This window comes from Gopherus flavomarginatus, chromosome 6 (assembly GCF_025201925.1).
Source record: "Gopherus flavomarginatus isolate rGopFla2 chromosome 6, rGopFla2.mat.asm, whole genome shotgun sequence".
NCBI classification, from domain to species: domain Eukaryota; kingdom Metazoa; phylum Chordata; order Testudines; family Testudinidae; genus Gopherus; species Gopherus flavomarginatus.
Genome location: NC_066622.1, coordinates 127,686,407 through 127,704,067, shown reverse-complemented (window position 1 = coordinate 127,704,067; position 17,661 = coordinate 127,686,407). Strand labels below are relative to the sequence as shown.

The window sequence follows — 17,661 nt, the reverse complement described above, 5'->3', positions numbered from 1 at the left end:
CCCATAGGCCAGTACAACCGCACTAGCCAATGAATGGAGAGAGAGAGCCAAGGCAGGGGCGACTCTAGCACCAGCACAGCAAGCACCTGCTTGGGGCAGCCCATTTGCACGGATGGCATGGGAGCTGAGACCCAACAGGGGGCTCTGGGAGCTGTAGTTTCTTGGTTAGCGCCCTGCCTATAGAGCCAGCCCTGCAGCAGGGGAAGAACTACATTTCCCAGCATTCCCTTGGCCACTACCAACTGGAAAGGAAGGGAGGGACCTCCTGCAGCAGCGTGCTGTGAGTGCTGTGAATGGCAGATACACCATATTTTAACATTCAAAACACAGGACACTTCAGGGGGAGGGGTGTCTCACTCTGCCACCATCCACTCCCTCCGACTGCCCCTCACAGAAACCCCAACCCATCCGATTCCCCCCGCTCCCTGTCCCCTGCCCCTATCTAAGCACCGCTGGTCCTTGTCCCCTGATCGCCCCCCCCGGGACCCCTGCCCTAACTGCCCCCCAGGACCCCACCCCCTATCTAAGCCTCCCTTCTCCTTGTCCCCAACTGCCCCCTCCTGAGACCCCTCCCACCTTCCCCTCAGGACCCCACCCCCTACCTGTCCCCTGACAACCCCCTGGGACTCCCATGCCTATCCAACTGCTGCCTGTCCCCTGCCCCCCCAACCTCTGACCCATCTAACCCCCTCTTCTCCCTGCCCCTGACTGCCCCCCCGAACCTCCGCCCCCTTCGCCAACCCCTCAGCCCCCTTACCGTGCCACTCAGACCAGCGTGTCTGGCTCCGCACAGCGCCAGACACGCTGCTGCATACATGCTGCCGTGCTCCCTCGCGGAGCCCACAGCCTCACACACACACACACACACACACACACACACACACCCAGCACCTGCCTTCCAGATTTGAACACCTCTAAATGCAGGAGTGCTCAAGCTCAGTTTGGGCAGCTTAACAGCTTCATTTCTCCCAAATCAAATATACTGATCCACTGGAATGTGCTGTAGAAAAAGTAGGATAAAATTGAGCAAGAAATGCTGCCCAGTGGTTATTAGGACTGGAACTGCTATTTTCAACAGCCATTGCCTTTGTTTGTTTGTTTGTTTGTTTGTTTAAAAGGAAGACAGTGATATTGCATTGGCAAATTCCCCATAGAAAGAAAGAGTGGAACAAAAGAAGAATAAAGGCACCTCAACTTTTCCTCCTTTATGGAGGACAGTCTAATAATATGCATCCAGAGATCCTCCAATCACACAAGCTGAAAATTGTTCCACTTTACTGCAGCTCTGTAACCATATGGGAACCAATCCTGTCTGTGTTCTGTGCACATCCAAAATTCCTGCTGAATGATCCGCCCTGGGAGCGACTTACCAGTGACCCAGGGCTGCGGTGGAAGGAGGGTGTAGGTGGTGGGGGAGGGAGAGCCCAGGGCTGGGGCAGCAGGAGGTGTGTGGGGAGGGGCACTGGTGGGAGGGAAGGGGGAAGGCCAGGGCTAGGACGGCAGGGGGTGTAGGGGGGGGAGAGCCCAGGGCTAGGGCAGCAGGGTGGTGCAGGGGGCAGCCAAAATATTTTTTGCTTGGGGCGGCAAAAAACCTAGAGCCGGCCCTGATCCAAGGCTCCACCTACTCCCAACATACCTGCTCAGGAAGGAGAGCACTATATATACAGAGGCACACAAAAGCATACAATACCTCTACCTCAATATAATGCAACCCGATGTAACACGAATTCGGATATAATGCAGTAAAGCAGCGCTCCAAGGGGGGCGGGGCTGTGCACTCCGTCAGATCAAAGCAAGTTCGATAGCAAGTTTCACCTATAACGTGGTAAGATTTTTTGGCTCCCAAGGATAGTGTTATATTGAGGTAGAAGTATATTTTAATATATGATATACGTACATACACACACATACACACTCTTTAGAGCCTCAGTCCCACAAACAACATCTGTGAAAAGAGCACACTGGTGATTTATTATTTGTTAAGCACCATTGGTTTGGTGTTTATGCCAGATACACATAAAGGCAGTCCATGCCCAGAAAAGTTTACAGTCCAAGGCCTGATCTACACTACGCGTTTAAACCGAATTTAGCAGCGTTAAACCAATTTAACCCTGCAACCATCCACACAACGAGGCCCTTTATATCGATATAAAGGGCTCTTTAAACTGATTTCTGTACTCCTCCCCAACAAGAGGAGTAGCACTGAAATCGGTATTGCCATGTCAGATTAGGGTTAGTGTGGCCGCAAATCGACAGTATTGGCCTCCGGGTGGTATCCTACAGTGCAGGCCAGGTAGACAGGAAAAGCCCCGCAAACTTTTGAATTTTGTTTGCCCAACGTGGAGCTCTGATCAGCACGGGTGGCTACGAAGTCCCAGATCCAAAAAGAGCTCCAGCATGGACCGTACGGGAGACACTGGATGTGATCGCTGTATGGGAAGACAAATCTGTTCTATCAGAGCTCCGTTACAGAAGATGAAATGCCAAAGCATTTGAAAAAATCTCCAGGCTATGATAGACAGAGGCCACAGCACAGTGCTGTGTGACAAGCGTAACGGAAAGCCAAAGAATCAAATGGACGCTCATGGAGGGAGGGAGGGGGTACTGAGGACTCCAGCTATTTCACAATCCCCGCAGTCTCTGAAAAGTATTTGCATTCTTGGCTGAGCTCCCAATACCTGAAGGGTCAAAAGCAAAACGGGCTCCATAGTTGCCATGCTATGGCGTCTGCCAGGGCAATTCAGGGAAAAAGGGTGCGAAATGATTGTCTGCCGTTGCTTTCACGGAGGAAGGATTGAGTGATGACATTTACCCAGAATCACCCGCGACACTGTTTTTGCATTGGGATCTCAACCCAGAATTCCAATGGACAGGGGAGACTGCGGGAACTATGGGATAGCTACGGGATAACTACCCACAGTGCAACGCTCCGGAAATCGACGCTAGCCTCGGTACATGGACGCACACCACCGAATTAATGTGCTTAGTGTGGCCACGTGCACTCGACTTTATACAATCTGTTTTACAAAACCGGTTTATGTAAAATCGGAATAATCCCGTAGTGTAGACACACCCGAAGGTCCCAACCCTGCCAGCTCTTATTCACCAAGTGTGAAGCTCCATGTCACTGCCCAGGCAGAACATCTTGCACAAACACAGCTGAACTGTTACCAAGAGGCCACCCAGAAGGGGTGTTAAGTAAGAATGCTTAGCATACATTTTTAAAATCTACACACACACACACACACACACACACACCCCTTGCCCTTCAATAGGGTTCTGGGCTGGAGAAGGCAACTGACTAATAGGTTACTGTTTGTGGATAGCAAGTCTCTTTGTGCATAGCAAAAAGGAAGCAGATATCTGCATGTTACACCTGATCAGCAAGAGCTATTGCTGAGCCAACTTTCGTTTGCTATTCCTAAATAGAGTCCAGGGAGACTCATCTCTTAGTAACTCTTAACAAGCAGGTACATGTCGGCAGTCTGCATCATATCTATAGTAATAATACTTCCAACACCTATGCACGAGGGGAAAGTGTTGCTATCAGTGACTGCTGCTCAATATCCCATTAAAGAGCTGGTTTAAGGGAGAAAACTCAGACACACAACTCAGAGTCCAGCCATATAATAGCTGAGATAAAAAACAGCAGGGCTACGAAAGGGATCAGTGGTTTAGAGATTCCAGCAAGACACACTAAAAACAAAAAGCTTAATTAATGTATATCCCTAGTTCTGTTCAATAGAACTTCCTCAGTCTGTTTCTTGTCTGTAAAAATTAAGAGCAATGTCCCTTGTACAATTTAAAGTATGCAATTTATCATGAGATGTTTCCTTGGGACAAACCTTTGCAATTTCCAGAGCTGTGCTGTACTGGTAGTTGTAGTTCCATGTATTCTCTCAAGCAGTAACGTCTCCACAGCTCAGAAGTTGCAGCTCCTCTGACTGAGTAGAGGAAGGTGGGAAGCTGGAGGTGAGATCCTTCAGAGAGATGGCTCTCTCACTGGTTTTACTCCTAATATTTTGTGGACTGAGTAGCTCTGAAGGGAGTGGCCCTGTCAAACAGGAAGTTCCTGGTCTCCCAAACAATTTAAAGGAAGAGCGAGAATTTTCCTCTTTAAATCACTTAGTCATTCTGGATGCTGGTACAGTGCACCTTTCAAATGCATTACATTTTCCATCTTGCTGCTCATCTGGGAGAAATAGAAACTAGTGTAACAGTGGTAACAGCTTCCTTCTATATAGCGGCTTGCATCCAAAAAGATCCTAAATCACCTTAAAAGCTGATTATAAACAGTAGACCTGGCCACCACCTGTTCTACTCCAAGAGTCTGCAGAGTTGTCTGGCCTCATCTCCACCACACTATCCCCTAGGCAAGGGGGAGAAAGAGGGTCTGTGTACGGTGGGGATCATGGGAAATTCTGTCCCCAGTCTCACCCATCCCAACCTAGCATACAAGCCAAATTACCTGCGTGCATCTTATAGACTCCCACCCTGGCACCAAAACACGGTGGGCAGGTGCTCTGCTGCCACTTCCCCTCTAAACATGTTTTGAAAAGATGCCAAAAAAATACACAAACATACTCTGAGTAGGAGCAGGTAAGTCCAGATTTTGGCCAATGATGCTTATTTCTCTGCTACTAAAACTAGATCAGACATTTAATTTCCTGAACTCTCAACTTCATTTTTCCTCACTGAGCTAGCATCTTCTCAGCTATACGGTCAAATACATACACAGGCTCTCTCTTACACATACCCTTTCACACACACAATTTGGTCTCTATGCCTTTTACTGTCTGCCATTCTTTCCTTCTGACTTCATGTGCTGTTTTCTGACACCATGTGAATGTTAGTACAACCCAGGACAGGGCGTTCACTCACTTCAGGCTTTTATGTGTTTGTCTGAAAATGATTATCCCAGCAGAAATGTTTGAGGGGGGTGGAGAAGAGAGGGAGGCATCTCTCCTACTGTGCTTTTTAATCATCAAAGCACTTCACACACATTAACTAATTAATCCTCACCACCACCCTTGTGAGGTAGCCAAGGATAATTATCCCCATTTAAAGAGATTGGGAATTCCCAATCCCAGGAGGCGCTGGGCCCTTACCACACTTTATGTTTTAGCAGCTTTTAGGAACAGACTCTCGGATTTAAAAATTTTATTACGATGATGTTAAAAAAAAAGTGAGTGGTACAAAGTTTAAGCATAGAAGTTTCTGGTTATCAGGGAATAACATTCAGATTATCGAGGGTGCAAAGTTTGGTTTAAAATCAGGTGGCATAAGGAATACATAATCTGCAATATCCCCAATTGGGGGTAAACGATTGATGAGTGAAAGCACAGACTTTGAGCTATGAGGGTATGAAGTTCATAAAGTGGCTATGTTCGGGTGTGAAGTATAATGAGTGGATATGACGATGAGGATGGATTGACCCTCATTTAATGAGATTTAATGTTCAGGGAGTTTATGGTTCCAGTTCATATGATCCAACGGAGAAAGTCTCTTGGTCCCTTTCTCATAGTCGAAGAACGATGTCACTCTGGCTCACGCTTCCTGGTACTGTCGGTGGCCGGTGATGTGCTCGATGTAAATGTCCCTGGACCATCAGATGGTGTCTGAGACCATGAGGTGGCACATGAGCCGTGCGAAGCATCGATCGATCCCACAGGTCAGCAGCACACGCTAGTTGCAGGGGTCCCAGGTGCCCAGGGCTCCGACAATCAGGGCGTCCATCTGCACCTCGTAGCCCTTCACTCTCAGGGTGTCGGCCAGGGGGGCATACTTCTACAGCTTACGACCTCGGGCTTCGCAAAATGCCGGGGTCCTGTTCTCAAAGCAGACCACGACGTCAACAAGGATGATCTTTTTCTGGGCTTCGGTGAAGACGACATCATGTCGTAGCTGGCGCAGGTCACGGAGCTCCCCCCCAGGTGTGGTGCGATGGCTTTCACCAGGCAGTTCTGGATGGCGTTGTGGTGCAGCTGCCAGGCTCTGGAGTGGGGATTGCAGCTGCACAGGACATGGGGCAGCGTCTTCGTTGAGAGGGACACAGTTGAACCGAGCACAATGGATGAACCGCCAGTCGGCAAAACGGGTGAAGCTGCCCCAGTCGAAGAAGTGTACTACAGTGAGGAGGGATAAATAAGTACAGAGGGAGACTCTTCAGTGTGTATGAGGGTTGCCATTCAGATGACTGAATTCTGGTGCCCAGTCTTGTGACCTGTCCACTTGGCCATACTCTTCTCTTTTTAGCTTTGGTCCCCGTCCCCAAAATGTTTTGATAAAAATCTATATCTATATACACCTCTACCCCAATATAACGCTGTCCTCAGGAGCCAAAAAATCTTACCGCGTTATAGGTTAAACCACATTATATCGAACTTGCTTTGATCTGATGGAGGGTGCACCTCCCCCCCCCACCAGAGCACTGCTTTACTGCATTATATCCAATTCGTGTTATATCGGGTCACATTATATTGGGGTAGAGGCGTATTACACATCTGAGCCTGCTCACAAAACAGCACTAGCAATGATTCTATCATATTATTATAGGACATATTAATGCACCCAAGAGAGTACTGTATACAGCATGTAAGAGGGGACAATACCTACTGGCCCAGCAGACAATCTCTTACACTTATCAGGCAGTACCCAAGAACCTTTCCACAAAAATCCCTGTAACTGGCCCCCTGAAATGCTCATCTCAGAGGGAAACAGACTTATATAATGGACTGTCATGCAAGTTAGCAAATGTATAGGTGCTTCCATGTTGAGTATCTGTTTCAGACTGATCTTTATGGAATTTTTCAGCAAAAATAGTTTAGCTGTTTAGCCAAGAAACAGATGAGGGAAAAATACATTGTTTTGTCCATATTAACAAATTAGTTGTCAGAATTTATTTTAGCAGCTCTAGCTCAATGCTTTGGAGCAGGAACTTGAAATTTGGCAGGAATGTCACCCTTATGTCAGGGATGTACTTTCTACTGTTCCCATGAAAAATCATTCAAATTTGGCCAGATTACAAGTCCTTGAAAAAATTATGGCTTGTACATGCTCAGTAGAGACTTGCTAGCAACCGTTCAGAAGTGGCGTGCCGAGTCTTCATTTATTCACTCTAATTTAAGGTTTCGCGTGCCAGTAATACATTTTAATGTTTTTAGAAGATTTCTTTCTATAAGTCTATAATATATAACTAAACTATTGTTGTATGTAAAGTAAATACGGTTTTTAAAATGTTTAAGAAGCTTCATTTAAAATTAAATTCAGTGTAAGTGCCACTGAAAATCAGCTCACGCGTGCCATAGGTTGCCTACCCCTGTGTTAGAGTTTGGCTCTAGTTCTCTGAAAATTGTGTCTGTAATAAGCATGCTCCAGGCCCACACAACACCGTGTGACCCGACTGAACATGCATCATTGCCACAGAGTGAATGAGCATGCTCCATCCCAGGGCTGCATGGGCTGAACAGGACTTTCCTTGCAATTGCCACTCAGGGACCCTGTGGTGCCAGGTGCTAGAACTGCAAGCAGGAAAAATCTCTCTCTCTCTTCTGCTGCTGCTGGCACCTCTGTTAAGCAAGGAAGAGAAGGGGGCGGCCTGACTTAGAGGACAGAGGCCTGATTAGGAATGGGGAACATGGAGAACTGAAGATGGGGAGAAGCAGAGTGAGACAGTGTAACTGAAATTAAAGACTATCATATGCATAGTGAGGCCGAATTAAGGCTGCGCAAGCAAATCTTTGGAGTGCTTAATTCTGCAACCTTAATGTTAATTGAATATAGGTTTTTTTTTATGTAATATACACCTCTACCTCAATATAATGCGACCCGATATAACACAAATTCGGATATAATGCGGTAAAACAGTGCTCGGGGGCGGGGAGGGGGCAGCACATCCCTTGGCCCGCGCTGCCTCCGCAGCCCGCATTGGCCTGGAGCGGTGAACCGCAGCCAGAGGGAGCTGCAATCGCCGAACCTGCGGACGTGGCAGGTAAACAAACCAGCCTAGCCCACCAGGGGCTTTCCCTGAACAAGTGGCGGACCGGCTTTGAGAACCACTCTTCTAGAGGATCATCCCTGAAAGCAGCACATGAAGAGAACTATTGACAGCCAGTCTACAGCCATGCTTATGAGGTGAAGGAGGCTGTTGGCAGAAGCACTAAGGAAGGATCTGCTTCTAATTAACATCCTGTCATTTGCTGGTCTTGCTGCTCTCACTAATGAAGGAGGGTCTATTGGACGCGGCAGGTAAACAAACCAGCCTGGCTCACCAGGGGCTTTCTCTAAACAAGCGGCGGACCGACTTTGAGAACCACCGTTCTAGAACATTCTCTGACTTCTGTAACATCACTGTCTCACTGACTGTGCATCTCTCAGATGTACATTAGAAGACAATATTTACATTTTCAAATGTGAGTGCTTAGAACCATGATGACCACATATTTTAGTATTTTGGAATAATAAAACTGTTTAGACAATTTAGATACCATAAAAAATGTCAGACAGATACTCATTTCCTGTGCTTTACTACCTGCATCCTAACAATAATATTTTACATTAATATAGAACCTTTCAACCTAATGGATCCCAGGGCACTTAAACTATAGTTGGGATATCAAGGACGCCTATTTTAATATAGCAACACTGATACTCAGTCACGTCCAAGGTGTAGTGCAGATGCCTGCTCATAAACAGCTCACTAAACAAGAATTTTGGCCAAGAACACATTAGAAAATTCTATTCTTAGAGGAAACGTTCCATCCAAGGATCTCAAAGTGTTTTAAAAACAATAATTAGGCCTTGCAACATTCCAGTGAGGTGGATAACCATTACGGTCTCCATTAAACAGATACGTAAAATGAGGCACCGAGGCCAAAACTTTCAAGTTGGGCTGCTGAAAGTTAGGCTTCTAAATCTGTACTTAGGCTCCTGATTTTTTTTTGAAGTGCAGACTACCTACAAATCTATGGAAGATGCAAGTGCTCAGCACCTTTGCAAAAATTCAGGCCACTTCTATTTAGATGCCTAAATGTAGGCAACTAGGCTTGAAAATGTTGTCTAGAGAATGCAAGTGACTTTCCCAAGATCACACAGTGTGTTAGTAAAGCAAGGAGTAAATTGCAGGTTATTCATTTTATCTACCTAAGAAGGCTGAAGGGCTGAGTCAGCTTTTCTGGGATTTGAAACTGTGATTCCAGGAAATCCAAGTATTCCACTCCTGACACCTTAGAACTCTAAACCATTGCCAAGACTAAAGTGATCATCTTCTGTTTCACTGAATATAGGGATTTAGTTTATTGTTCTATTGTTTTTTTAAAAAAATACTGTAATACTGCAACACAAATTTGCAACATCCCTCTGTGCTTTTCCACACCTCAGTGCTGCCTGGGAGCTCACTGATACAGATTGCTTTCCCCTGCGTGGGCTCTGAACTCAGGCGCCAAACAAGGGATCACAAGTGGATAACACATAGATAAGACTTTGGCAGCCACTATTCTGTCATATGTTTTCCATTGCCAAGAAACAAAATAGCACTTATTAAAATTTTCTCTTTAGTTAACTGTTCTGTAATTCTCTTCTTCTACTGACATTTTGTCGATTAAGCAAATGCCTATTGCTTTGGGGAAGGAAAGTATGTTGGCTCAAGGAGTAACATTTATTATCTCCAGTCAACTGTATTTAACAAGCTTTGGAAATAATAGCTAGGGGCCAGATCCTCAGCTGGCGTAAATCAGTGGATCTCCACTGCAGTTTCCTTCCCAATAAGATGACATCAGTGGAGCTATGCCAACTGATACCAGCCGAGGTTCTGGCTCCTAATTTTTTCCTTTCTCCATTAGTGTGAATGTTTGTAGATCAGCGAATATGTGATACAAAAGAGAGAGGTTCTACGGCTAAAAAAAATTAATCACAGTCTTATTGGTGTTGGAGAGCTAATTAAAAGCTGTATTGCTGCCAGTGCTAACCCCCTGGTCTGTTAAGCTTTTGCCTTTTGAAAAAATTAATCTCAAAGATTACTTTTAAAAGGCCCAAAATGTTGTTATAACCTGATCGAGATTGTTATCCAAACTCTAAATAACAATTCTTGAGAAAAAAGTACTAACCATTCTGCCAGTGAGAAAGGACAAAAAATGTATCCATGATTTGTTCATGAAGTACCCTACAACATAAGCTTATCTGGAGCCTGATCCAAACCCCATTGAACAACAAAGGCCTGGGATCAGGCTGTTGTTGCTGAATCAGTCAGCATTAGCAATAGACAAAACTGTGAAAAGGACGAATGGTGTCAGGTAGTTTACGACCAAAAGATAGGTACTGGCTAAAAAGTAAAACATATCAAATTATGCTCTCAATTACCCTAAAATAGAACCCAATCTAGCAATTACTTACACATGTAAAATCAATGGAAACATCTGAGTAAATTTACATGCGTCCATATGTGTTTTCCAGATTGGGCCTTTAAATGTACCAGTAATTCAAGTGAGGCACTTTAAAGCATTGCAAATGAGAACACAGGCTTCAGAAAAGCTTAATATTCAGAAAGTGTTACCATTTCTTCTGTAGTTTTGATAAAAATGGGTTTGGGGGGTTGTTGTTTTTTTGCTTGCAAAGGAATAATGCAGGATTATGTCAGTGCATGCGCCAGGGAGAAAGACCAATTGGAAACACAAGCCTCCACTTCCACTTTAAAAGCTGAGTGAAAATGTAAAAAGATGATCAACAAACAGCAGCAATGGTGAAAGGTAAGTAGATATGGAAAGTTTTCTCCTTCAATGTTAATGCGTCTGGTAACACAGGGAAGGATATCAGTAACACAGGGAAGGACATTTAATTTTTTAATATAGGATGTCTAACCATCAGCTCTGAAACAGGATACCCAGAGCTCTGAGACTTCAGAAGCAAGATGTGAGAGCAAAGATACTTCAGTGGTTGGGCTACTTGATGCCTGGGTTCCATTCCCTGCTCTGCTTCAGACTTCCTGTATGACCTTGAGCAAATCAGTGACAGTGGGGATACTATTTCCCTACCTTATGTGGAGGTTGTGACATTTAAACACATTAAAAGGTTGTGAAGCTCCAGTTACTACCATCATTTTTATAAGAAATGAGGGTATGGTGAGGAAGGGAGAAATCTCTGTCTGTAATACAGGAAAGGGCAAAAATAACAAGCAAAGAAATGTTCCATTCTAGCTTTTATTTAAACCTGGGTCCATGCTTAATCTGCCTTGTCTGACACTGACATGTCAAATATGACTGTCCCCCACACCCCCAACCACTGTTGCCTACAGCTGTCCTATATGGGCAGACAAGGTCACAGCATTTGGCACCCATTATAGAAAACAATGGCTAAGCCCTGGCATTATTAAAAATTTCTTACAATGAGTGTTGAGCTTGGCTGACTCTCTCCACACAGAGTAACTATTTGTGGCATTGGATGAGGAGAAAGAGAGAGAGAAGAGGCACAGCCATTTTTACTGGTATTTTGAGGTCAAGGCCTCTCTGTGCTAGGGGCTGTACAAATCCAGGAAGACACAGTCCCTGCCCCAAAGAGTTTACAATCTAAATAGACAAGACAGACAAAGAATGGGAGGGAAAGCAGACACTGAAAGGCAAAGTAACTTGCCCCAGGTCACCCACCGGGTGAACAACAGAGCCAGGAATTAGAACTCAGATCTCCCGAGTCCCAATCCAGTGGCTAGGACCAAGCAGATTTTTAAGTGCAGACATATCTGACAGGGCTGTCATAAACAGTGAAAAATGAGGGGGGGGAGGAAGAGACAAAATGATTATTTTTACAATATTTCTGTCTCCCTTGCACTTACAATCTCATAGCAAACATTGCTAGTTAGACAAATTGGAAAGACACTGGAAGACCTTAATGGCTCTGCAATCTGCTGGAAGGGGCAAGCCTGAAACACTTAAGAGATTTAGTGCTTGAATGCTAGAAGCACAGCAAGACTGCTCTTGATGAGATTAATCTGCAAAGATTCTTATAATGCCATATAGCTATTCCTGCACCGTGAGGCCATCTTATTTATCCTGGCCTCCAGCTAGATCCTATTAAAAGTTATTTCATTAAAATTGTATTACTAAAAGCATCATGTACAGGATGCAACCCTGGACCAAGAAGAGTTCGTATTGCAGTGATTAGATAAAGCCACGTAGCATAGAATCCTATAAAAATGCATGAAGATTGTGTACTGCTGTGACTTCAACAGCTGCCTCGGCAGCTGCTTCAGTGAAAGGGTCAGGGCATTAACTGTGAGGATTCTGACAAAATTATATGCTTTCTTTCAGCTATATAGGGCAGTTGAATATGAAGGCCTTGCAGGCCTCAGAGATGTCCATACTTAGTCCCTCTAACACACAGTCATATAGACAGTTGATTTTAATAATTGGAAATGTACAGTACTAGAATTAGACTCTTCCCCACTGGAAGAGAGAGAGGAACGATGACCTTATGGTTTACTCCCCCCTTGATCCACATTCATATGTGTTTATATTAAAACTGGGTGCTTGGAGAGGAGTCTTGCAGAATCAGCTGCCCTTTCTTTTTTACCTGCACTGTGGAGGAGGCAAAATGGGAGCAGCATCCAGTGGTTCTCACATGGCTGTTCCAATTGCTCAGTGCTGACGCACGACCTAGTATAAATCAGGGAGCACAGATGCTCACCTCTGGTTAAGTGCTTCCCGCTTTCTGCCAAATGTTCAGGTGGAGCGAGAGGAGCACTGGTCAGGATCCTACATGTGGCCCTCAGGCGCACATGGTCTCGAGCGCCACAGGTTGAGTATCACTGATTTCCAAGCCAGATTTGGCCATCAGATGAGAATGCCAGGGTCTTATGGAAAAAGTAAACGGAAGCTGCTGTCTCACAGCAGGAGCCTTCAGAGACCAGAGCAATGAATGCCTGGGGAGTGGAACAACTGATGGAGTGGAGACAATGATCCCTGAGATTATGGAATGAACCTAACTGCTTCTCTCATGCCAGATTCTGTCATACCACCTTGTCTGACATTTAGCACTTTGGTCAATGAGTAGCTCCACTGACTTCAATGGCAACTACTCACTGAGTAAGATGCCTTATAGCGGTGGTTCTCAAACGGGGGTCTGAGGCCGTGAGCAGGTTTCAGGGGGTCTGCCAAGCAAGACCAGTATTAGACTTGCCGGGGTCCAGGGCAGAAAGGCAATATTCCACTGCATGAGGCTGAAGCCTGGGACCCTGAGCAACACAGTTTCACGGTGCTCCCTGTGGCATGGGGCCCTGGGCAACTGCCCTGCTTGCTACCCCTTAACGCTGACCCTGGCTTTTATGTGCAGAAAATCAGTTATTGTGGCACAGGTGGGCCGTGGAGTTTTACAGCATGTTTGGGAGGATTCAGAAGGAAAAAGGTTGAGAACCCCTGCCTTATAGCATAAGTGAGGTGGAAGAATCTCACTCTTAGAAAAGTGTGGCCTGTGCCCACTCTAGCATGTAGGCTGCAATTCTTCTCTACACCTCTGCCTGGACAGAATGGGTTGGAGGATGAGGATCTGATACCTTCTAGCATACCTGTGCCACAGAAAGCAGAATTTTGTACGGGTGGACAGATTATTACAAGCAGCAAAGAATCCTGTGGCACCTTATAGACTAACAGACGTTTTGGAGCATGAGCTTTCGTGGGTGAATACCCACTTCCTCAGATGCATGTAATGGAAATATCCAGGGGCAGGTATATATATGTGTGCTAGCAAGCAAGCTAGAGATAACGAGGTCAGTTCAATCAGGGAGGATGAGGCCCTGTTCTAGCAGTTGAGGTGTGAAAACCAAGAGAGGAGAAACTGGTTCTGTAATTGGCAAGCCATTCACAGTCTTTGTTCAATCCTGAGCTGATGGTGTCAAATTTGCAGATGAACTGAAGCTCAGCAGTTTCTCTTTGAAATCTGGTCCTGAAGTTTTTTTGCTGCAGGATGGCCACCTTAAGGTCTGCTATAGTGTGGCCAGGGAGGTTGAAGTGCTCTCCTGCAGGTTTTTGTATATTGCCATTCCTAATGTCTGATTTGTGTCCATTTATCCTTTTCCGTAGAGACTGTCCAGTTTGGCCGATGTACATAGCAGAGGGGCATTGCTGGCATATGATGGCGTATATTACATTGGTGGATGTGCAGGTGAGTGAGGTGAACCTAAGTCGTGCAGAACGCAATGCCAGCCACAGCCTCAGAAACCACCCTGACATTATCATCAAAGAGGCTGATAAAGGAGGTGCCGTTGTCATCATGAACAGGTCTGACTATCAAAAGGAGGCAGCCAGACAACTCTCCAATACCAAATTCTACAGGCCACTTCCCTCAGATCCCACTGAGGAATACACTAAGAAACTACAGCATCTACTCAGGACACTCCCTACACTAACACCAGAAGAAATCAACATACCCCTAGAGCCCCGACCAGGGTTATTCTATCTACTACCCAAGATCCACAAACCCGGAAATCCTGGACGCCCCATCATCTCGGGCATTGGCACTCTCACTGAAGGACTATCTGGATATATGGACTCTCTACTCAGACCCTATGCCACCAGCACTCCCAGCTATCTCCGCGACACCACTGATTTCCTGAGGAAACTACAATGCATTGGTGACCTCCCAGAAAACACCATCCTAGCCACCATGGATGTAGAGGCTCTCTACACAAACATCCCACACACAGATGGAATACAAGCTGTCAGGAACACTATCCCTGATGATGCCACAGCACAACTGGCTGCTGAGCTCTGTGCCTTTATCCTCACACACAACTATTTCAAATTTGATGACAATATATATCTCCAGATCAGTGGCACTGCTATGGGCACCCGCATGGCCCCACAATATGCCAATATCTTCATGGCCGACCTGGAACAACGCTTCCTCAGCTCTCGTCCACTCACACCCCTTCTCTATCTACGCTACATTGATGACATCTTCATCATCTGGACCCATGGGAAGGAGACTCTGGAAAAATTCCACCATGATTTCAACAGCTTCCACCCCACCATCAACCTCAGCCTGGACCAATCTACACGGGAGGTCCACTTTCTTGACACCATGGTGCAAATAAGTGATGGTCACATTAACACCACCCTATATCGAAAACCCACCGACCGCTATGCCTACCTTCATGCCTCCAGCTTCCATCCCGGGCACATCACACGATCCATTGTCTACAGCCAAGCACTGAGGTACAACCGCATCTGCTCTAACCCCTCAGACAGAGACCAACACCTACAAAATCTCCACCAAGCATTCTCAAAACTACAATACCCGCACGAGGAAATAAGGAAACAGATCAACAGAGCCAGACGTGTACCCAGAGACCTCCTATTGCAAGACAAACCCAAGAGAGAAACCAACAGGACTCCACTGGCCATCACATACAGCCCCCAGCTAAAACCCCTCCAACGCATCATCAAGGATCTACAACCCATCCTGGACAATGATCCCACACTTTCACAGGCCTTGGGTGGCAGGCCAGTCCTCGCCCACAGGCAACCTGCCAACCTGAAACATATTCTCACCAGTAACTGCACACCGCACCATAATAACTCTAGCTCAGGAACCAATCCATGCAACAAACCTCGATGCCAACTCTGCCCACATATCTACACCAGCGACACCATCACAGGACCTAACCAGATCAGCCACACCATCACTGGTTCATTCACCTGCACATCCACCAATGTAATATACGCCATCATATGCCAGCAATGCCCCTCTGCTATGTACATCGGCCAAACTGGACAGTCTCTACGGAAAAGGATAAATGGACACAAATCAGACATTAGGAATGGCAATATACAAAAACCTGCAGGAGAGCACTTCAACCTCCCTGGCCACACTATAGCAGACCTTAAGGTGGCCATCCTGCAGCAAAAAAACTTCAGGACCAGATTTCAAAGAGAAACTGCTGAGCTTCAGTTCATCTGCAAATTTGACACCATCAGCTCAGGATTGAACAAAGACTGTGAATGGCTTGCCAATTACAGAACCAGTTTCTCCTCTCTTGGTTTTCACACCTCAACTGCTAGAACAGGGCCTCATCCTCCCTGATTGAACTGACCTCGTTATCTCTAGCTTGCTTGCTAGCACACATATATATACCTGCCCCTGGATATTTCCATTACATGCATCTGAGGAAGTGGGTATTCACCCACGAAAGCTCATGCTCCAAAACGTCTGTTAGTCTATAAGGTGCCACAGGACTCTTTGCTGCTTTTACAGATCCAGACTAACACGGCTACCCTCTGATACTTCAGATTATTACAGTAATCCAAGATGTTTATGTGTGTCCTAAATTGAAACAATCAAAGCTCAGATTGCTATTACTGTCACTGGATTCCTTCCTCCCCAAACTGCTACCAATGACTTTCATTTCTGTCTTTTTTTTTTTTCAATCCTATACCCAACACCCTGGCATCTCAGCACTTCTCTCCCCCTCATCATCAATGCAGTTTGTCTCCTGCCAAGCACCAGCAATAGTCAGGATGCAGTCTGTGTTCTCTACACAAGGAACAAACATTTTTGGTGACTCATCCAACCCAAACAGATCAGAAAACAATTCTGAACACTGGCCTTTTGCCACCACTGAGAAAAACTAGTAGTGCAGTTTTAGGAGCAGAAATCAATACTAACCAATGAGATTTGGCTGGCACTTGACTTCATGTGTAGCAAGCCATTTATACACAACGGATGAAGACACCCACACACTGATTCTACTAATTTTTATCGTGAGTTCCATATTTGTTCCATGACAAACAATGGAGATAGTAAAACTATCTGACAAATGGGCAGTCAATAAATGCCAGGAAAGGCAAGCAGCGGACTAACTCAAGGTCAGCTGTGTTGCTCGAGAATACAGCCCAATACAGAGATGCAACCTCCAAATGGAGTTTGCTCTCAGAGGTTTGGAAGGCAGTAAGCCACCTACGGTACATACACCTACGCTGGAAATTTAAATCCTCCTTTCTAGTCTGCCTGAGTATTTGTTTATTCCCTACAAACAGCTTTATACAGATCACAGATTCTAGGAAGCTGAGTTTCCAGCTACCTTTTCTGTAGAGTCACCACTTTTTTCAACTTGGAATTAATTCCAGCTTAAACCTGATTTATTCCTAGGTTTAAATTCATCATATACTTAAAGGTTAACTTCAGATTGTTCTCGCAGCTTCTCAATGCCAGGAAAAATTCTCCTACTGATCCCTTCAGAGTAAAGTTACAACATTCATTCCATTTACAGTGGTCATTCCAGTCCCAAGAATCCAGAAATATCTTCCTCCCGAGTGTTGCCCACCGATTTAGAGCCTCCTTGGTCCCAGTGCCCACTCCTAGACCCCCAATTTATGAGAGATCAATTTGTGCCAGAAACCATGAGTTCTGATTTTCTTTATCACTGAAATCTCTTGCTTTCTGTCCTCTCTCCAGTCCATGCAAACCATGACCCAAGAGGCACCAGGATCACTCATCCAACCACCCCAGTTCACGTCCTAATGATCTGACCATGCAACCCTCCTTCCAATTCCTGCACTGGCTCCAGTTATCCAGCACATCAAGTTTAAACTTTTGTCCCACTTCTATTATTAACTTATTTACATTCTAGCAGTTTCTAGAAGCCCCAGTCAGAATTAGAGTCCCCACTTTCCCAGATGT

The 17,661-nt window shown here is 45.5% G+C and overlaps 1 protein-coding gene across 6 annotated transcripts in view; it reads right to left on the bottom strand.

The window, feature by feature from the left end:
• The window catches only part of ABLIM1 (actin binding LIM protein 1), a 317,067-nt gene that overhangs the window by 244,016 nt on the left and 55,390 nt on the right, over nucleotides 1-17,661 (bottom strand). For 5 of the 6 annotated variants that reach the window (XM_050958988.1, XM_050958980.1, XM_050958986.1 and 2 more), the window contains exon 1: nucleotides 3,846-4,006. The exons of the other annotated variant lie outside the window; for it this stretch is intronic. In XM_050958988.1, coding sequence (XP_050814945.1) covers nucleotides 3,846-3,891 — 46 coding nt within the window. In that variant the 5' untranslated portion in view covers nucleotides 3,892-4,006. Of the gene's footprint in view, nucleotides 1-3,845; nucleotides 4,007-17,661 lie in introns of those variants that run through there. 6 annotated transcript variants of the gene reach the window in all.